The following is a 22,785-nucleotide window of genomic DNA, read 5'->3' as shown; positions in this document are numbered from 1 at the left end:
TATATACCATGTGGCTGCTATATACATACATACATACATATTGTAGAATGATGCGTTAATATAGGCCACGCAGTAAATAACACAGCCCACGCAGTATATAACACAGCCAACGTAGTATGTAACACTGACCACATAATATATAACACAGCCCACATAATATATAGCACAGCCCACATAGTATCTAAGGCAACGTTCACATTTGCGTTGTGCGGTGCTGCGTCGGTGACGCAACGCATGCAAAACGCAGCTTTTTGTGATGCATGCGTTCATTTTTTCATGATTTTTGGCGCAGAAAAAACTGCATCATGCAGCGTCTTCTGTTGCGCCAACAAGACGCATGCATCACAGAATGCAAGACAACGCATGTCCATGCGCCCCCCCATGTTAAATATAGGGGCGCATGGCGCATGCGTCGCCGCTGCTGCGCCCGACGCAGCTCCGCAAAATGCTAATGTGAACGTAGACTAACAGTGGCCACGTAGTATATTTCACGCAGTAAAGAACACAGCCACGTAGTATATAACACTGCCCATGTAGTATATAGCAGCCATGTAGTATATAACGCAGCACACGCCATATATAACACTGGCCACGTAATATATAGCACAGCCCACATAGTATCTAACAGTGGCCACGTAGTATAGAGCACGCAGTATAGAACACAGCCACGTAGTATATAACACTGCCCACATAGTATATAGCAGCCATGTAGTATATAGCACAGCCCACGCAGTATAGAACACAGCCCACATAGTATCTAACACTGGCCAGGTAGTATATAGCAGCCACGCGGTATCTAACACAGCCCACGTAGTATTTAGCAGTGTGGGCACCATATCCCTGTTAAAAAAAAAAAAAATAATTAAAATAAAAAGTAGTTATATACTCACCCGGCGGGATCCAGCGAACCTCTGGTGATGCGCGCAGTTGCCGCTATCTTGCGTTCCCAGGATGCATTGTGAAATTACCCAGATCACTTAGCGGTCTCGCGAGACCACTAAGTCTTCTGGGTAATTTCGCAATGCATCTCTGGGACTGGAAGCTGTCGGCAGGCACGAGCGCATCATCGGACTACCGAAGGTGAGAATAGCAGGTTTTTTGTTTTTTTATTATTTTTAACATTAGATCTTTTTACTATTGATACTGCATAGGCAGCATCAATAGTAAAAACTTGGTCACACGGGGTTAATAGCAGCAGTAACGGAGTGAGTTACCCGCAGCATAACGCGGTCCGTTACCGCTGGCATTAACCCTGTGTGGTGACCGGAGGGGAGTATGGAGCGGGCGCTGACTGCGGGGAGTATGGAGCGGGCGTCGGGCACTGACTGCGGAGAGTATGGAGCGGGCGTCGGGCACTGACTGCGGGGAGTATGGAGCGGGCAGCGGGCACTGACTGCGGAGAGTATGGAGCAGGCGCCGGGCACTGACTGCGGGGAATATGGAGCCTGTGCCGGGCACTGACTGCAGGGGAGTAGGGAGGGACTAATCGGACTGTGGCCGTTGCTGATTGGTCGCGGCAGCCATGACAGGCAGCTGGCGAGAACAATCAGCAACATGGAATTCCATCATAGACAGAGGCCGCGACCAATGAATATCCTGGACAGACAGACAGACAGAAGTGACCCTTAGACAATTATATAGTAGATATGTTTACTGTAAGGTATACAGCAGAAAATATTGGATCTCTTATCCCTGTGTCCCTAAAGGGAACAGAAATTTCTCCCTCTATCAAACATACTTATATGTATGCAGTATATGTTATTAGTAAGTTGATGTTCTATCGCACATGAATATCTCTGGTCCTATGGCACACACTAATCATTCTGCTGACATAACCTCTTTCTGAATGGGTTAAAGAAGTTGTCCACAACTAGGACAACTCCCTCTCATACCCCACGCTTGGCGCTGATAAAATAATAAAGCCTATACACGCCTCCTGTGTCGGCACTGTTCCCGCGGTGTCTGCACTTGCTCTCCCTGGGGGTGTGATGCGGTGTTGTGACACGTGACCCTGGTGCCCAATCAGCGCTGGTGTCACTGTCTCCGCCTTTGGACAAACTGAACATGAAGAGGAAGTCTGGGATCAGCTGATCTCTCACTTCCTGTTCATGTTCAGTTTGTCTGAAGGCGGAGACAGTGACACCAGCGCTGATTGGGCGGCGAGCACCACATGTCATACATACATCTATTTAACGAGATCAGGATCAGGTTATTTACCCCTTGTCCTGACCTGGCCCTTCATTATGTGGTTTCGTCGTACGTGTGCTTTTAATGGAGTTAAATAATTTGTGTCTTTTTTTCGCGATACATGGTGTTATGTAATTTCTCTATTCCTTTTTTTTTTATTAAACGTTTACAGATATTGCATTGAAATGTGTGAGTAATATAATAAATAGAGGTGCTTTCACAAAATTAGAATATCATCAAAAAGATAATTTATTTCAGTTCTTCAATACAAAAAGTGAAACTCATATATAATATAGTCATTACAAACAGAGTGATCTATTTCTAGTGTTTATTTCTGTTAATGTTGATGATTATGACTTACAGCCAATGAAAACCCCAAAGTCATTATCTCAGTAAATTAGAATACTTTATACCACCAGCTTGAAAAATGATTTTAATATCCAAAATGTTGGCCTACTGAAATGCATGTGCAGTAAATGCACTCAATACTTGGTCGGGGCTCCTTTGGCATCAGTTACTACAGCAATGCGGCGTGGCATGGAGGTGATCAGCCTGTGGCACTGCTGAGGTGTTATGGAAGCCCAGGTGGCTTTGATAGCAGCCTTCAGCTCGTCTGTCTCATCTTCCTCTTGACAATACCCATAGATTCCCTCAGCAGCCATATCCTAGAGGAGGTGGTATAGTTTACCTCTGCTGCCGCTTCTGTCTGTCTTTTGGATCCATTCTACATGGCTTCTTCTATAACTACATGTGGAGACTGCTGTGTTTCCATGCTGCACACTGACCTTGCCCCCCACTTAGTGGTATCTTCCAACTCATAAGTGTCCACGCATAGAGGGTCCACATGATGCCCCAAACTCCAAAAAAATCATTGCAGCTAAGCTATAGGGAGGAAATCCTAATCGTGTTCTATTAAGCGTATTCTAGAGCTGCTATATAACCACAGTGATACTGGACCAGACATGATTTTTATGCCTGGTCTTAGTCTTTGGCTGTTATGTTGGGCTTTTCCGCACCCAATAACATAAGCCTGTAGCGTGTGCAGCCTCTCTTCCTTGACACGGCTACGCTAATATTATATTTAATTGGGCATCTATTACAGGTTTGACATAGAAGTAAATTTATATTTCCCCAAACTAGTCCTTCTATTTGGGATATGTATGAGCAGTAATGTGTAGCTTGGGATCACCCAGGAGCACTAAGCACGGACACATCAGATTTAAGCGGGTTTGCCTAGATTTGATGATTATTGATGCTGAATGATTCTGGCCTGGTTCATTGCTTTGTCAGAACCCAAGGCTTTTCTATTCTAAATACTAATAATAATCACATGAGGGAATTACGGGACTATAGACAGCACATGCCTTGCAGCTGCAGGAGCTGTACGCTTTGAAATGCGGCCTCCCAGCCACCCAGGCATATTAAATATATATTCAGGATGCTGCTCTGTGCAAGCCGTGCATTCTTATCTTCTGCATTTTGCCATCAAATATGCAGCGTGGTGGTTCAGCTTAGCAGACTCGCTTAGTTCCGGGTCTTGCATCTTGCTATTACATCCATAGATTAACAGGATAATGTTTAATTGGCATTTTTTATATTTTTGCTGCTACATGTGGACATGAAATAATGATTGAGGACAAGTAGTGATGAGCGAACGTGCTCGGATAAATAAGGCGTTATCTGAGCATACTCATGTGCTAACCGAGTGTCTTCGGCGTGCTCGAAAATGATGTTCGAGTCCCTGCGGCTCCATGTCTCGCCGCTGTTCTCTGTGTCCTGCCATGTGACAATCTGTATAGCCTCCTTACCTCTGGAGCAAGATGCTTTCATGGTTTTATTTCTCCTTGACTGGGCCCCATAGAATGATGGATGCCCTAATCCACAAACTAATCTGGACTGGGCAGTGTTATGGCCATGTGCAGAAATCTAACCATTTCAGCCTGGGTTGCGACACTTTTAGTACTTGCTGTCCCCTCATTGCTTTTCTGCAGCTCCTCAGGTGCCTTCCATCCATGTGACTGCTGCAGTCAATCACTTGCGGCACAGAGCTCATGCTGTACACATAGCCATTGTTTCTGAGCCCCATTGGTGGCAGCAGCGGCCATATAGGTAGAGTAACCTGAGATCCACGGTAGGGAAGTAAAAGGAGACCAGTGAGGATCTGCTCTAGTGGTTCATCATATTGGTGACTGTTGTAAAAGTCTTTAATTGAAAACCATAGGGATCCGCCATATAATCCTACACCTTCTCGTAAAGCTGTTCTTCTAGAATCTGCTAGACACGTGGACTCGCCACTCAACCTCAACTTTTTCTTCTCTCTAAATCTGGAATAACACAGGTCAATCAAGAAGAACCCTGTTCCTGATTAGAGACTTGGTGTGTCAGAGTAGAGGCGGGATTGTTCTTCTGTACCGCTTTCATTAAAGCCATTCCCTTTATATATTTTAGATTACCTTTAAAAACAGCGGCATTTAAAATATTAATAACCGCAGATGGATAGCAATTCCACCTGTGACTGTTAGGGGAGCATTTGGCCTCTGATCAGATCAGCTGTCATGTGCCAGAAAAGATGCAGGCTCAGCGCCAGAACCTGCAACAAAGGGGGTACACGACCCATGACATACATGTACGTCATAGATCGTGAATTCTAAAAAAAAAAAAAGGAAAAGGTGTGAACCATGATGTAGAAAGTGTATTTAGTCTGCTCAGCTCATGTAGGGGAACCAGGAGTGGAATCATGGACACGGGGCTTTCATGGATGTAATTTACCCTTTGCTTTAAAATAAACATGTGCAAATGCCCCTCAAAAAGTTCAAGTCATTTATTTAGTAAGGCAGCTCTTGTATACCTCTCTGTACGGCACACTTGTCTATATCCCATTCATCCGTTTAATGTATATGTGCTGACCTATAGCCTGCCATTGCACATCCCATTACTCCCTGCTGCTGCTGTTGTAGTTCTGTAGTGCACATCGTACGATGGATCTCACAACGATGTCTGATAGAACTCACTGAGATGTCAGGAGAATTCACAATACAAATCATATACATTACTTTATAGAGCTTTTAGACCTGATGAGGCCAGTGTTCTTACTTTGTAAATCTAAGACAGAATGACTGTTTACTCCCTATTGAGTGTTCCCTTTTGAACGCTCTGGGTGGACTCATTAAATGCGTGTTTTAGTATTAGGAATATACACTCATTCTGATGTGGATTTTCCAAGTAAGTATACTAGTCTCACCAGGTCTATATAATGATGCAGTGTGAATTGTGGAATCTGGTGACAGGCCTACTCCAACAGCAGCGTGAACTTAGCCTTTGGGGCATTTTGATACAGAATCGTAAAGTTACTGGTTCAATATTTTCTTTCTTTTGTTTATTACAAATCTATAAGCCTTTTATATCTCCTTGTCATAATGTCCTTGAATTCTATATCAAATAGGCCATGTAACCAGCCAGAAACGGCTGTGAATCCTACAAGAGCCTTCAGGATAAGATAGTATCTGTTAACATGTAAAAACTGACATATTATGTTTCTTTTGCAAATTTTTATTGCTTTTTGAATATTTTAAGTAAAAATGTATTACCGTTACTTTTCAGGGGATGACTTGGCCTTTCCAGCATCTGTGCAAGATACTGTCATCTGCAGTAAAATTTTCCAAATTCTGTACAAAAATGAGGAGGTAGCAGTCAATGATGTGATGAACTTCAAGGTTAAGATGCTTCTGGATGAAAGGAAGGTAAGTCCCATTTTACGTGTAGAACATTGAGACTGGATATTCCTGTGTGACTGCATTCTTCTAATGGATCGTACCTGTCCACAGATTGAGGAGACGTTGAATGAGCTGGTGTTTCAACTTTCCATTGACCTGTATTTCACAGACACAGACTATTCGTAAGTACAAACCTGAGCGTTACAGGAACCAGGAGTGTCCTCAAGATGTCTTAAGGCCCCCACACCCATTATTGTCAGCCATTACTGTTGCCGGAGATAATCGGCAGAGCAGTCTGGCATCGGCTAAGGCTACTTTCACACTAGCGTCGTGTGACGTACGTCGCAATGCGTCGTTTTGGAGAAAAAGCGCATCCTGCAAAGTTGCCCGCAGGATGCGTTTTTTTCTCCATAGACTTGCATTAGCGACGCATTGCGACATATGGCCAAACATCGCATCCGTCATGCGACGGATGCGTCGTGTTTTGGCGGACTGTCGGCACAAAAAATCATTGCATGTAACTTTTTTTGTGCATCGTGTCCGCCATTTCCGCCCCCTCCTTCCCGGACCTTACAATAGGGCAGTGGATGCGTTGTAAAACTGCATCCGCTGCCTCCGTTGTTCATTTTTTTCGCAGTTTGCGTCGGTACGTCGGGCCGACGCATGGCGACGGCCCCGTACCGACGCTAGTGTGAAAGTAGCCATAGCCGCCTCCCTTCATGGTGTAGAGTTGGCTGTGTAGGGGGAGTCGGGAGAGTTCCCTATTGACTGATCCGGGGGGGTTGCGGTCCGGTCCGGGGCCTCCCATCTTCATAGGATGACGTCCACTTCTAGTCTTCACGCAGCGGCTCTGGCGCAGGCGTAATTTGTCTGCCCTGTTGAGGGCAGAGCAAAGTACTGCAGTGCGCAGGTGCTGGGCCTCTCTGACCTTTCCCGGCGCCTGCGCATAGCAGTACTTTGCTCTCCCCTCAACAGGGCAGACAAATTACGCCTGCGCCAGAGCCACAGCGTGAAGACCAGAAGAGGACGTCATCTGATGAAGATAGGAGGCACCGGACTGGGCCGCAGCGGGGACCGCCCCTGGGTGAGTATAATCTAACCTCTTTTTCTTATCTTTTAGGATACATCGGGGGGCTTATCTACAGCATTCCAGAATGCGGTAGATAAGCCCCTGATGCTGGTGGGTTTAGCTCACCTTCGATTTTGGGGGTGACAGGTTCCCTTTAAGTAATAATATTATTTCTTTTCTGTTTTTCAGACCAAATGACCCTAACGCCTTGCAACTAATAAGCAGTCGAAATTTAAAGTTGCACTTTAACCTACATAGAGGCCTTCATCACCACATCAATGTAATGTTTGATTACTTTCACCTCTCAGTCATATCTATCGTAGTCCATGGATCCTTGGTTGCGTTACATCAGCCGCTCATCAGGTGAATGTGATGAACCATTTTATATGTATAAAAACATAAAAGGACATTCAGGTGGAGGCTATGGAGATGTTGAGGCTTTTATAAGAATATAAGCGATGTTATTTGACGTGTTGAAGAAATGATGATCATGTGAGACATTTTTTTCAGTTCCTACTAGCACTAAGGAAAATGATTCCCTTCTCTACACAATACAGTCATGGCCTTAAGTTATGGCACCCTTGATATTGTTCAAGAAAATGAAGTATTTCTCCCAGGAAATTATTTCAATTGCTCTACACATGTTTTGTTATACACATGTGTATTCCCTTTGTGTATATGGGAACAACACAAAAAAGAGCAAAAAAGAAGGAAAATTGGACACAATTTCACACACAACTCAAAAAATGGGCCGAGCAAAATTGTTGGCACCCTCAACTTAATATTTTGTTGCACGCCCTTTGGAATTAATAACTGCAATCAATCCCTTCCTTTAACCATCAGCACCTTACACCTCTTAACAGGAATTTTGGACCACTCTTTTGCAAACTGCTCGAGGTCTCTCATATGTAAAGGATGCCTTCCCCCAACAGCTGTTGTGAGATCTCTCCACAGGTGTTCTCTGGGATTTCGATCCATAGTCATTGCTGGCCACTTCAGAACTCTCCAGCACTTTGTTTCCATATATTTCTGGCTGCTTTTTGGAGCATGTTTGGGGTCAATGTCATGCAGGAAGACCCATGACCTAGGACTCAAACTCAGCTTTGTGACACTGGGCTCTACACTGTGACCCAAAATCCTTTGGTAATCTTCAGATTTCATGATGCGTTGCACATAGTCAAGGCACCCAGTGACTCCTGGGTCTCCTGCCATAGTGTTTCACTTCATTCAAATGTTGATGGACAGTTTGTGCTGACACTGATGCACCCTGAGCCTGCGGGACAGTTTGAATTTCTTTGGAACTTGATTGGGGCTGCTTATCCACCATCCAGACTCTCCTGTGTTGCAACCTTTCATGAATTTTTGTTTGTCGTCCACTTCTCCAAGAATATTATCTACAGTGCCATGGGTTGTAAACCTTTTGATTATGCTCCGCACTGTGGACAAAGGAACATCAAGATCTCTAGAGATGGACTTGTAACCTTGAGATTGTTGATATTTTTCAACAATTTTGGTTTTCAAGTCCTCAGACTGTTCTCGTCTCCTCTTTCTGTTCTCCATGCTTAGTGTGGCACACACACAGAGACACAACGCAAAGATTGAGTCAATGTCTCCCCTTTTTATCTGGTTTCTGGTGTGATTTTCATATTTCCCACACCTGTTACTTGCTACACGTGAGTTTTGAATGAGCATCACTTGCTTGAAACAGAGTTGTTTACCCACAATTTTGGAAAGGTGCTAACAATTTTGTCCTGCCTATTTTGGGGGTTTTGTGTGAAATTATGTCCAATGTACTTTTTTTCACTTTGTTTTTGTGTTGTTCCAATGCATACAAAGCAAATAAACATGTGTATAACAAAACGTGTGTAATTGCAGTTTTCTACTTCATTTTCTAGTTGCCAACACTGTATATGAATTACTATCAGAGAGCATTGTACAAGATATATATTTGTGTCCTCCTTTCCCTGCAGTTTTGTGGCTTAAAGGGAATCAGTCACCAGATTTTGCGTACCTAATCTGAGAGCTGCATATGGACACAGAGACTGTAATTGCAGCAATGTGTCACTTACTGACCTGTTTGCTGTAGTTTTCACAAAATCACTGCATTATCCAAAGGAGAGTGTCAATAGAGGACGAGTAAACCTGCCTCCAGGTAGTCCAACCATGATCTCACCTCTGTCTGTTTTCTGCCTATGCACAGTGTACATAGAAATCTGCACATCAGTGGTGGAGGCGGGTTACACAGAACTGAGCATTCCAAGAACTGTTTGATCTGCCGCAGAGTAAAGCGTTTTTAACCCCTTCACCCACATGCCTGTTTGCACCTTGATGACCAGGCCAATTTTTGTAATTCTGACCAGTGTCACTTCATGAGGTAATAACTCTGGAAGGCTTCTACGTATCCTACTGATTCTGAGAATGTTTTTTTCCTAACATATTGTACTTCATGATAGTGGTAAAATTTATTTGATATGACTTGCGTTTATTTGTGAAAAAATCTTAGTTTTGTGAAAATGTATCAATTTTCAAACTTTTAATGCCCTTAAATCAGAGAGTTATGTCACACCAAATCGTTAATAAATAACATTTACATATCTTTTTACCATCTGCACAATTTTTGAAACATAATTATTTTTTTAAGTTGACCAGCGAGTTCTCATTTTTACAACAAAATTTACAAAAACATTTTTTCTAGGGACCACATCCCTTTTGAAGTGACTTTGACAGAAAATACCCCAAAGTGAAACCATTCTAAAAACTGCACCCCTCAAGTGCTTAAAAAACACATTCAATAAGCCTTCAGGTGCTTCACAGGAATTAATATTTTCACAAATATTGTTCTTTTTGCAAGGGTAGCAGGAGAAAATGTACAAAATTTGCTGGAATCATTAGCGGACGCCATGTCACGTTTGAAGTGTCCCTAAACCATGGAAAAACCCCACAAATGACCCCATTTTGGAAACTAGAGCCCTCAAGGAACTTATCTAGATGTGTGGTGAGCACCTTGAACCCCCAGGTGGTTCACAGAAGTTTATAACGTTGAGCCGTGAAAATAAAAAAAATCTAATTTTTCCACAAAAAAATGTTTTCTTTTACCAATTTTTTTCATTTTTCCAAGGGTAACAGGAGAAAATGCATCATGAAATTTGTTGTGCAATTCCTCCTGAGTACGCTGATATGCAATATGTGGAGGAAAAACTACTGTTTGGGCGCACGGCAGGGCTGAGAGGGGAAGGTTGGCCATTTGACTTTTGGGGGTCTCAGATCTGCTGGGTCCTACGTTCTAGTGTGAATACCTTTCTAAGACTGAAGTCTGAATTCTTGTGTAAATGTGAATATCTCTCTTCAAAGCCTGAATTCATGGGTAGGTAGGACCCTGTTGCAATTAAATTCACCACATGCTGGAGGGCAGAGTGCTCGGTCAGAGAGCTAATATACAAATGACTAAAGATTGACTGGCACTTCTAAGCTAGTGTGGGCAGGTGCATACTAGGTCAGCCATCTCCATATAGAATAAACAAGAAAAGTTGCACTTTGTAGTGCTAAAGCATGTCAATATGAAATATATGAAGTATGAATAGCAATATGGCTTCCAGATAGTCGGAAAAAGCTGAGATGCTTAGCACATAATTTGCCCAGCAGCCAACGTCAAGGCGGTCTTAAATCTTTTGGTCCTATGTGTCTAGTGTGAATACCTCTCTAAGACTGAAGTCTGAATTCCTGGGTAGATGTGTATATCTCTCTTCAAAGCCTTAATTTATGGCTAGGTAGGACCCTGCTGTAATTAAAATCCATCACATGCTGGAAGGCGGAGTGCTCGGTCAGAGAGCTAATATACAGATAAGACTGACTGGCACTTCCAGGCTAGTGTAGACAGGTGCCTACTAGGAGCAGCCATCTCCATATAGAATAAACAAGAACAGTTGCACTTTGTAGTGCTAAAGCATGTCAATATGAAATTATGTGCTAAGCGTCTAGGTTTTTTCTTAGTATCCAGAAGCAGTATTGCTATTCATATTTCATATATTTCAGATCGCTAGTATTTAACCTACATTAGTTATCTCCTTGCTACTTACTACATCCCTTTTATTAGCCATCGGGGTGTGAAACCGGTTATTTCTAGCAGCATAGCCTTGCTGACACCTCTTCTGGATTTAACTACTTGCTGCAGGGGTTTTTACAGTTTGTCTTGTGTGAGAGATTAGTTTATTATTTCCTACTGACATTCGACCTGGGCTATAGCCATTTTCTATAAATATAGAGATATAAGTCCTTATGCACTGCCTGACAGGGTTGGTCAACCTATGTGATAATCTGCAGCAGAGAAAACCGTTTTTAATCAGAACTACTCGGACTTGCAAAGTAAGTGACACACTGCTGCAATTAGGGTCTCTTTCTCTAAATCGTGGTGGTCTCAGAAGGAATAGCAAAAATCTAGTGACCTATTCCCTTCAAATGCCCTTCTTGTTCTCCCTGGGGATAAGCTGGCTCCAGAGGTGTCCGTGTTTAATTGACTCTTCCAAAACCGAACACAACGTAGGTTAGGACAAAAGACCAAATGATATCTGTGTATGGCCACCTTTAGAAGACTGACATGAAGATACAAATTCACTGAGCAAGCGGGAACAGTCTTACTTCTAGAGACTAAGAACAAATCCAGTTATTTAAATTGGTGAAAAGTAGTAATAAAGAAAATCACAGCTTTTGTCATTACACAATAGTTAGGCTGTATTTCCATAAAGCCAGAAATCCCCCTTTGAAATCCGCAAGCAGTAGCTGTTCTTGGCAATTCCCGATAACACCCTTTATGCGGAGGTAAAATATTTAAAGCACCCAATAGTATATTACTGCTAGATTGCCAAGCTGCTGCCTGGTGAGTTGGGATTATTCTTTGCCGTTTGTATTTCTTCTTCAGATTATGAGCAGATGTCCTTCTAGTCTTTTTACTGTATTATATAACTTATATGCAGTATAGAAGCGCTAATACATTATTTATGTGCTCCAGCTTTCACCGTGCAATGAAGAACACTTGGCTAAACAGGAACGCTCCAGCCCAGAGCAAGGAGTCGGCGGTCCCGACCCTGGAAAGTGTGGTGTTCGGCAGTAACTTCACAAAGCAGCTCTCTGCAGATGTAAGAAAGGCTCTTGCTTCATCGCTCATGATTTGTACTGTACACGTGCCAGGAATAGTTCACAGGACATACTAGTTATCGAACTTACTATTTAATGATGGTGTCACTTTATGAAGGAAAACACTGTAATGGATGAAGAATGGTGCGGGTACTGGGTGTGACAGTCAGATATGTCTTATTTCTAAAGTATGTTGAGTTTAAAGGGCATCTGTCAGTAGGATCAACCCTCTTAAGCCATCTATATGGACATGCAGGTCATAGGAAGCTGAATAAATGACACCTCGATATCTGTGATCCAATGTGTTATTCCAGAGAAATCCATGTTTTTCTTAATATGTAAATGAGCTGTTAAGATCTATGGGCCGGACATAGATCTCCCAGCGAATCTGCCTCAGAGTTTGGGGGGGGGTGTTACTTAGCCCCTTTATGACCACCAATACGTCTTTTTACTGACTTGGGATATAAGAGACTAGCATCCCCATACAGGTGACAATCCAGCAGCTGCCGGCTGTACACTATAGCTCAGGGGTCTCAAACTGCATTCCTCGAGGGCCGCAAACCATGCGTGTTTTCAAAATTTCCTTAGCATTGCACAAGGTGCTGGAATCATTCTGTGCAGGTGATTAAATTATCACCTGTGCAATGCAAGGAAATCCTGAAAACATGACCTGTTTGCGGCCCTCGAGGAATGCAGTTTGACACCACTGCTATAGCTGACAACTTGCTGCATCAGCCACGATCAGTGTTAAACCACATCTGTTTAACCCCTTAGATGCTGCTGTCAATAGTGACTACATCATATGGTTAAGGGTATGTGCACACGTTGTGGAAAGGTGTGCCTATTTTTCCGCACTGATTTTGGTAAATCCGCACTGCAGATTTACTGCAGCATTATCACAGTTTTTCCGCGTTTTTTGTGCGGATTCCACCTGCGGTTTTACACCTGCGGATTCCTATTATGGAGCAGGTGTAAACCGCTGCGGAATCCGCACAAAGAATTGACATGCTGCGGAATAAACAACGCAGCGTTTCCATGCATTTTTTTCTGCATCATGTGTACTTCGGATTTTGTTTTCCATAGGTTTACATGGTACTGTAAACGCATAGGAAACTGCTGCAAATCCACAGCGGCCAATCCGCAGCAAAATCCGCAACGTGTGCACATAGCCTAACAGTGTGGCTGCTCCCTCTTTATTCCCATCAGCACCCTGAGATCATGATTGTGCGGTCCTGATGGTTGTCATGGCAACTCAAGACCAAATAGCGTCCTTAGAGTCTATCGGCTATAGTGGTCTCTTCAAAAGTTAGCATCAATTTGGTGGTAAAAATACACTTTATCATTCCTGTCATGTCACTTTACATTCATTCCTGAACAGCAGCTGGAGGGTTAATAAACTACCTGACAGCAGTTTTCAATATGTTTCCCAATATCTAAGACCCCCAAAGTCACTTGAAACCTGAATAGGTCCCTAAAAAATTTTTTTTGTAAATTTCTGTGCAAAAATTAAAAATTGCCATTACATTTTTAAACCTCCAAAAATGCTAACAAAATAAAATAACATTTTATAAGTGGTGCTGAAGTAAAGTAGACATGAGGGAAATGTTATTTATGTTTTTCTATGGTATGACAATCTGGATTAACCCTGCTGTGGAACCATGGGGTCATATAGACCCCAGCGCTGAATAAATTGAAACATTTCTAAAACTGATCAATCTCAGACATTGACCTTCTATGTATTTTCAAATAACATATTTCTGCTTATGTTGCTGATATTTTTAATTTGTTTTTCAATTTTGTTTCAAAGTTATTTTCAATTTCCTGTGTTTGGGACTCTCCTGACCCCATAGTACCTTTATTGTCTGACATTTTTTTAAATATATTTTCTGTTTATTCACAGGTTTTGTAATATACCGTAATTATAAATAATGGCTGGTCACTTCCAAGTGACCCCAGCAGTGTTACAGGACAGCGCAGACGGTGCCATGTTTGTCCTCGATCGAAGGACAAAAAGACGAGATTTGTTTGCAATGACGGCAAGAAGTTTATTTGTGAAGAACATGGCACTATGACGTGCAGTGAATGCAAGGGCTGAATTTATTGCCAGATCATTCGTTGTCATTATGATTTTACTAAAATCCACACAGTCGCAGTTATTGTGCATTTTTTTTATTGAACTTGAATACTTATTAGTAAAGCATTTTGGTATAAATTTCAGTTTGAGTTTGATGATGACAAATAAATCACTTCAAAGTCACGTTTGATTTCATAACTGTTCTGAAATGACAGAATAAAACGTGATTATTCTGAACAGCCTGCCTGTTCATTTTAATGAAATATGATGATTTTGAGTCTGGGGTCATATAGACCCCATGGTACCAAAGCAGTGATTTTGTTTTCATGGTTCCACAGCAGGGCTAAATGGATAATCATTCAAAGTTTGAAAATTGCAACTTTTTTTAAAATTTTTGTCAAATTTCGGATAATTTTTTGTAAATAAACACAAAACATATTGACCAAAATGGATCATTATCATAAATGATAATGTGCCATGAAAAAACATTCTCAGAATCACTGGGATTTATTGAAGCATTCCAGAGTTCTTACCACATAAAGTGACACTGGTCAGATATCAAAAATTTGGCTCCGTCACTAAGGAGGTAATTCCCAGTAAGCCAGAAACAAATTGGTGTCCCATTACCTTATCTGCATGTAACTTTTTTTTTTAACCCTTTTTAGAGTATTTTTTCTATATATTTCAGGGTAACAGCTTTGTGGTCCAGGAATGTTTCCTCCAACATGCCTACACCTTTCACTACACACTCTGTGCCTGTTTGCTGTCGTCATTTAAGGGGTTATACAGTTACTTCTTGACTGTAACCAAGGAGCTGCCCTCCTCTCTGAAGCTGGAGTTGGGTAAGTATGGGGATGGCCTACTTTTTGCTACTTCTGTCTTCTTTATCTGCTTTTGCTTTGATTTCTTGCATCAATCAGTATCTCTCTACACCAAATTATAAGCCAACTTTTCTCCTCGTTTCACGCACTCATGTCATAGTATGATTGGTAGTAATTAGCTAATACATGGATTGCATTGAATTTGTGCTGTTTTTGGTGGGGTAATTGATAAACATATAGTGTGGTGGAAGAAAGTGTGTGAACCTTTTAGGACTTTCTGAATATCTGTATCCATTTTGGCTTAAATGTAATTAAATGTTTCCATGACCTAAATAACCAGTAGGGGACTGATTGTTTCTGGGCTTTGACCATTGCAGTCAAGCCTAGTAAGGCTAGCCATGTACATTAGATATCTGTTGACTGAACGCTCATTTTACAAAAAACTTTCTCTTCTGATTTAGCCTTCCCAGTACACATGCATATTTGGCTCATAAAGCCAAGATGGATACCCATCTGCCCAGTTCTTGTCTCCTGTGATACTTGCTAGAATCGGAAACTAGGTGATCATCCAGTCACCCTAAATCAGCGGGTCAGTCAACATGGATCCATTTGTGTAGGTGGCTTTACAAAAGCAACATTTTAACAAATATTGTTCTGGTTACTGAAAGTCAGCAAAATTGGAGTCTTGAGATCATAAACTCCACTCTAATGATAAACAGTACAGACGAATCACTAAAGTATAAGATATTTGGTAGAGTCCTGATGCTTGTCACCGATCCCCACCATCGACAGTAATGGGGCTTCTGAATCCCCATTCCAGTGAAGTCACAGCTAAAGGTCAAAGGGTCTCACTGCAAGTGTGTGAACCTCTCGTTCTGGCTCTCATAGACTTCTATTGAGAAGTAACTTTCTGTCCACTAAGCAAACACTGGAGCGAAGCAGCAGCACAGGAGCGGAGCAGTACGGAGAACAGCAGAAGACGGCAGCCAGTAAGTATACTACTACATGCAGGGAACATGCATTAGTGATATCACTCTGGTAATGGCACCGTTGTGCTACACACCAAAGTCAGACCAGAATTATGCCCATCTCCTTTACCCAATGCAAAAAATATAGGGGGTTTTATGTCCCCGCATGTATGGCCACGTCACATGGGGTTTTGGCACCCCCAGCAATCAGCCACTTCCCGTCTGTCCCATGGGTAGCTTCAATGTGGGTAACAGTCCCTTTAGTCAGATAACAGTGTAGCTATTTGGTTGTTTTCTTTATATTTAGTTGTGTATTATTTCATCAGTGAATGATTGTATGATTCACTTTATTCATTACTCCAGATCATTTATGCAGAATTTCAGACAGTTCTCAAAGGTTCACCACTTTTCCAGCACCTGTGTGTATATCTACATAATTCCATTATTGCATTGTATTCGCTTGATAGTAGACGTTTGCTTATCTCATAATGTTGCTTGGATATTTTTTAGGATAGAGCTGAGAATAACCTGGTTTGGGAACATTGGTGCCTTCAATTACACTAATTACTAACAGTGCTCTGCATTAAACACCGGTGGTTGGGTGTCCTCTTACTGAAGCCCGTAGAGAGAACACTACTGAGCTTTTACTGTCATTTTTAGGATATGTGCATGTTCTCAGCCAGTGTAGCGCAGGGTATACTTCTCACAGTTCTGTCCTTTTTTCTGTAGTGTTAGTTTATCAGTATCTTTTTTTTTTTCCTTCTTTCCCTTGCTTAATTATGATGTACATTTGTCTTTCCATGTCGTGTAACCCTCTCACAATACAACATGAAAAGATATAATTAATATGTATAGCTGTGCATTTGTTGTACTTGGTCCTGCATTAACAGTCTAAAATGATATTGCATTGTGTATTCACCCCTTACTACACGGTCTGGTTGGAGTGTACTAAATACAGCAGCCCTGCAATGTACATCATAGAAAAGCAGCTAAACCTACTAGCTCTCTGTGCTTTACTTGACAACTTTCTTTCACTTGCTGCCCAACTTCTCACTAACACAAAGCTAAGTCATAAAGCACAGATATGACAGGAATGTAATTAGTACATATGTGTGCCATCCTTACAATCAGCCAAGCCCCGCATGCAGGTCCTATACGAACGTCTTCTCAGAAGAAAATATCCGTGGCCCCCAAGGGACGACACTCTGGGTATGTTGAAAAGGACAGAGATGTATGATGGATCTGTAACACTTTGCAATTGTATAGACATGTCTTTTTTTGTGGATACTGAGCACTCGTTTTGCCATGTAATCATTGCAACATTTTACGTAACCATACAACAATGAAAGGAAATAGGGTATACGCTTAAATACTTGGCTGTTGGCCTTTCTTATGGATTGTATCAGTAATAAGATATAGAATTAATTTTTTTTACACTTTCCCTGTTAATCTTCTCATGGCATTCATGTGTCCTGTCTTTTCCCCATCTTTTGCTGTCAGCATCAACAGTTGCTTCCTACTTCATTTAGAAAGTCCCCTAATCAAAATGCTTGCAATAAATGGTTGTCCCATATCGTACAAATGTGGCATTGCCATTGGATAATAAATAAATGCATGATAGATGCTGGTGCCACCACAAGGCTCCCCTGCTAACTAGAGAACAGGTTCATACTGCTGTCAGTGGAGAGCTATTCCTGGTTTTTGCATTCATATAAGATTGCAGAAAATGTTCAAGGAAGCGTGATCATCACCAATTTCTGGAACTCCCATACAAATGAATGCCACGCATGCGTGCCCACCTCTGTACTGGCAGTGAGACACATTGGGCCCTGTTCTCAAGGTAAATGTAGGTCTTACTATCTTGTTCACATGATCCATGCATCTATTATACATTTATGGAGCATTCTGTGGGTATGCCAAAGGAAATTAGAAAGGAAAACTACAGCATGAAAAAGCATGTGTACATTGCGGTATCAACATCGATTTATTTCGAAGTATTTTCTAAAACGCTTCCATACAACAACCATGTTAGAGCTACACATATCACCAGGGATTCTTTATTTCCGCAACTGTCATACAGCTCACAGTAAAAACATGGTCCGTAATTGTGTCTGAAACATTGAGCAGCAAGATCCTACAATAGGATTAAGAAATGTGTTTTCTCTTTTTCCCGGGATCTTTTTTTTATCAATGGCCACTTTTTAGTAGAATGACTTGTCAGTCTAGTTTTGAAGGTGATGGCTCCTTCGGTTCTAATATAAAGGTTATGAAATCTATTGACAATTGAGAGAGAATGAAATCGGGCTCTGCTTTAAAGGGAACCTGTCACCTGAATTTGGCGGGACCGGTTTTTGGTCATATGGGCGGAGTTTTCGGGTGTTTGATTCACCCTTTCCTTACCCGCTGGCTGCATGCTGGCCGCAGTATTGGATTGAAGTTTATTCTCTGCCCTCCGTAGTACACGCCTGCGCAAGGCAAGTCCTAAACTTCACACAACCAAAAAAGAAAACTGGCTGACAGGACAAATGTATAGTGACACGTAATTTCTGCCTGTGTCAAGCCTCTTTATTTCCTCTCATAAGTATCAGTTATATGATGGCCTCCAATGGGTATTTTGTTTCTTTTCTACATATAAGGCAAATCTATAGAAGGTTGGCTTTCTTTAACTTTAAAGAGATTTCCTGACCTACACGTTCTAGTAAAAATTTGTAACTCCTCTAACTAACAATTCTGTATTATGGTGTTCCTCTCATATTCATCCTTCAATATATTGACTAGTGATGAGCGAGTATACTTGTTGCTCGGGTTTCCCCGAGCACGCTCGGGTGACCACCGAGTATTGTTTATTGCTCGGAGATTTAGTTTTCATCACCTCAGCTGAATGATTTACAGCTACTAGCCAGCTTGATTACATGTGAGGATTCCCTAGCAACCAGGCAACCCCCACATGTACTCAGCCTGGCTAGTAGCTGTAAATTATTCAGCTGCGGCGATAAAAACTAAATCTCCGAGCACTAATACTCGGAGGTCACCCGAGCGTGCTCAGGAAAACCCGAGTAACGAGTACACTCGCTCATCACTAATATTGACAACTGGGTGTTACCATTCTCTCTTACAATGAGGGAGTCCCTGTAAACACTGACTCCTCAGTCATACACAACAGCTGTAGTCACTGAGGTCTATTAATGGATCCTTACACGGCCAATTAATTTAGCAGATAATAGCGGTTTCACTTACATAAAGAAAAGTGGTTTGATTGTATCAGCCGCGCGGTTTTGCTTGTCAATCAGCTGTTTCCTGACAAAATGAATTGATTGTTAAGAGACCCGAGCGGCCCAGGCCTGCTGCTTTTTTGGCTTTGATCATGGTCACTATGTGCACGCAGCCTAGCACAATCCATCCAATCTCGGCTGGCAGCGCAAGACTCTATAGGGCCATCCCCTGTGGATTAGGGAAATAATAACGCCCAATTGACAATTTGCTAATACTAAGAGAGGAACAACTTGATGCAGATTTGTAGAAGAAATGCCTTTCTGCTGTATTATTCCAGGACATTCAGTATTCGGTGGAGATGCGCTTTGGCATGTTAATGTTTGACAGCGCTTCCCAAAATGTTTCAAAATGTATCACTTTTATTATGAAGATTCTCTGCTGGAAATGTAAGGCACATATCCTTTTATCTTTTCCGCTTGTCTGTTCTGTTCAGAACGTGGAATTGGCATCCTTGGCCAGATGGAAACAAAGATTTATATAGGGGCCGTCTGCTTTCCATTTGCTGCTTATTTTTTTAGAACAGAAGTAAAAGTTCTCCATTTGGGACAATTTTTTTTTTCCTATTCTAAAAATAAGAAACTGAAAGCAGACGGATCTCACATAAATCATCGTCCGCTCTGCTTCTCGTAGACACAGTAATGAAGAGGAAACGGAGCAGAAAATCAGAAATGATGAATTAACATGTGAATTGGAAGGCGTATTTAGACAAACGGGGCTTTGCTTAAAATTCAGGACCAGAAATGGTGTAAAACAAGTTAAAGAAGAGGTGGTGTAATGTTAGACCGTAGTGAGGAATCACGAAATGTATCATCCAGCATGAACAATCTCGTTCTAAGCTGTCTAAATGTAAGACTGGATTAAGAAGTCATGCCCACTATATTTTATTTCCTCAGAAAAAATCGACGTGGATGCTCGTCTCGCAGAACTGTGTGAAGATGTTAAGGTATATATATATGTGATTGTGAGACTACACCAGTATTACCGTCTAGTCCTGCTTACATCACTGCATCTCCCATGAGAACTGCTGTAGCCTGTCTGTCCAGCCATGGTGGTAATAATAACGTGTCCCGTCTTCCATTAGAAGATCGATAATCCTGACGAACTGGCAGAACTCATCAACATGAACCTTGCACAGCTCTGCTCCCTGCTGATGGCGCTGTGGGGACAGTTTCTGGAAGTTATCGTCCTGCAGGATGAAATCACAGGCATCGTTGCCCAGGAGCATCACACGCTGAGGGTGAGCAGCCGTCCTATAGACCCTGACAGCGTGTTGTGTAATATGTGTTTTATCCCTTTTATGAAAAGTTCCTACTTTCACCTGTTTATACAGTTCCTGAATCCACTCCTTGTAATGTATGACCATGGTATTAGTGCAAGCAAGTTCTATCATCTAGAAAGTAGTCGCTCTTTTCCTGCGGCAGGGTAGTAATCATAGTAATGGGCAGCTGCTTTCCTACGCACTGATCTTGGAGTGGGACGTCATCAGATGATCATTTGATGATTTCCCGTTCCAGTCCCCTGGCCTCAGAGGTCAGGTAGCTGAAGATTAGGATGTCTTCGCTTCCTGTCCCAAGCAGACCTTTCCAGCTGGATGTGCTGGGTCCACAAAGGTTAGAGTCATTGAACTTTGCAAATTTCATTATTTGAAATCATCCATGATGCTTTGGAGAAAAATTTTTAGAGGCTGGATAACCTCTTTTAACCTTCCTCTAGTGTTAGGGTCGTGACCGACCCGTTTTAGGTTTTAAATGCATACAAATTCTACATACATTTGTTTATTGCATCAAGACTTTTTGACTTTTTCAGGAACTTATTCTTAAACAAAATACAATAAAATAAAACTATTTTACTAAATTGTAAAATGCTCTTATTAAAATTATAACATTTGTGTTGTTGGGGTCAATTTCGACCCAGGTCTAATATAAGAGTAAAAAAACAATAATAAGTCCCAAAACTGAACTCATAAACACAATATAAGCCAACAGCCCACAGCCAGCTCTACCTCCAACAACTTGAGTTAGGGTACCGTCACACAGTGCAATTTTGATCGCTACAACGGCACGATTTGTGACGTTCCAGCGATATATCCGTGACGTTCCAGTGATCTCGCAGTGTCTGACACGCTCCTGCGATCAGGGACCCCGCTGAGAATCGTACGTCGTAGCAGATCGTTTGAAACTTTCTTTCGTCGTCTAGTGTCCCGCTGTGGCGGCATGATCGCATGGTGTAACAAAGGTGTGCACAATATTGTATACGATGTGCGCATAGTAACCAACGGCTTCTACATCGCACATACGTCATGAAATTATCGCTCCAGCGTCGTACATTGCAAAGTGTGACAGCAGTCTACGACGCTGGAGCGATATTGTTACGATGCTGGAGCGTCACGGATCGTGCCGTCGTAGCGATCAAAATGCCACTGTGTGACGGTACCCTTAGGGACATGTCCAGGCATGTATGGCCAAATCGGCTTAGAGTTGGTTCTTTGCAGAGTATAGTTTATATTATTCTCTTGAGGTTCATTTGACAATATTTTTATATTGAAAATGAAGGGTATACTCTCAAATGAAAGGCCCAGGGGGCCACAACAAAAATATTAAAATCAATCCTTCCATGGATGAGAAACCCTAACAAGGTAACTAAGAGGTAAAAAACAAATTGGATCATAAATAACTGTTTTTAGGGTATCCTAGGGGTGATTTAAGACACGGGTCAAAACCGACCCGTTAACATAAGAAAGAGTAACAGAAAGCTTACACTAGGGGAAGGTTAAAGGGAACCGGTCACATGAAAAAGTGTCATTAGCTGGCAGATGTGGGGTTAATCTGCAGGTTAATAGCGTTCTGAACCTGCCTGGCGAACACACTGGGAAAGAATGAGCTTGATTCCTCCCACCAGCATTCAGGTTTCAATCACAGTGGTGGTACCGGGGCAGGTTCAGTCACAGCTCTGTATATAGAGAATGTCTGTAACAATGCCCCCGGTACTGACTGACATCCAGGCATAATGCTGAGTGAGCCGTCAGCTGTCACGTATGATTGTAGTCTATTGTAAGGGGTGAAAAAAATATCTCAAATTTGTAAAAAATAAAAAATAAAAAAACAATTAGGTGTAAGTTAACATTTTCTGAGACCAGTATTTTTTTTAAAGGGAACCTGTCACCCCGTTTTTTGAGATTGAGCTATAAATACTGTTAAATAGGGCCTGCGCTGTGTGTTCCTATAGTGTATGTAGTGTACCCCGATTCCCCACCTATGCTGAGAAATAACTTACCAAAGTCGCCGTTTTCGCCTGTCAATCAGGCTGGTCAGGTCGGGAGGGCGTGGTGACATCGCTGGTTCTTCCTCAGCTTTACGTTGGTGGCGTAGTGGCGTAGTGGTGAACAAGCAGCGCGCGATCTGCGCTGTCATCCCTTTCGTCGGTGGGGGCGGCCATCTTCCTGGGGCCGCGCGTGCGCAGATCGAGTGCTCTGCTGCACGGGGCTTCAGGAAAATGGCTGCGGGATGCCGCGCGTGCGCATTAGAGATCGCGGCGGCCATTTTCCCAAAGC

The 22,785-nt window shown here is 42.2% G+C and overlaps 1 protein-coding gene across 7 annotated transcripts in view; it reads left to right on the top strand.

The window, feature by feature from the left end:
• Window positions 1-22,785, top strand: part of FAM135A (family with sequence similarity 135 member A) — a 134,994-nt gene that overhangs the window by 69,540 nt on the left and 42,669 nt on the right. For 4 of the 7 annotated variants that reach the window (XM_069726636.1, XM_069726640.1, XM_069726635.1 and 1 more), the window contains 8 exons: window positions 5,788-5,927; window positions 6,012-6,082; window positions 7,159-7,332; window positions 11,975-12,101; window positions 14,862-15,015; window positions 17,094-17,171; window positions 20,129-20,178; window positions 20,317-20,472. In XM_069726636.1, the coding sequence (XP_069582737.1) occupies window positions 5,788-5,927; window positions 6,012-6,082; window positions 7,159-7,332; window positions 11,975-12,101; window positions 14,862-15,015; window positions 17,094-17,171; window positions 20,129-20,178; window positions 20,317-20,472 (950 nt within the window). The remainder of the gene's footprint in view (window positions 1-5,787; window positions 5,928-6,011; window positions 6,083-7,158; window positions 7,333-11,974; window positions 12,102-14,861; window positions 15,016-17,093; window positions 17,172-20,128; window positions 20,179-20,316; window positions 20,473-22,785) is intronic. The other 3 variants (XM_069726641.1, XM_069726639.1, XM_069726638.1) reach the window with 1 other exon arrangement.

Source organism: Ranitomeya imitator, chromosome 5, assembly GCF_032444005.1.
Source record: "Ranitomeya imitator isolate aRanImi1 chromosome 5, aRanImi1.pri, whole genome shotgun sequence".
NCBI lineage: Eukaryota > Metazoa > Chordata > Amphibia > Anura > Dendrobatidae > Ranitomeya > Ranitomeya imitator.
This window is presented reverse-complemented; position numbering and strand designations above follow the sequence as displayed.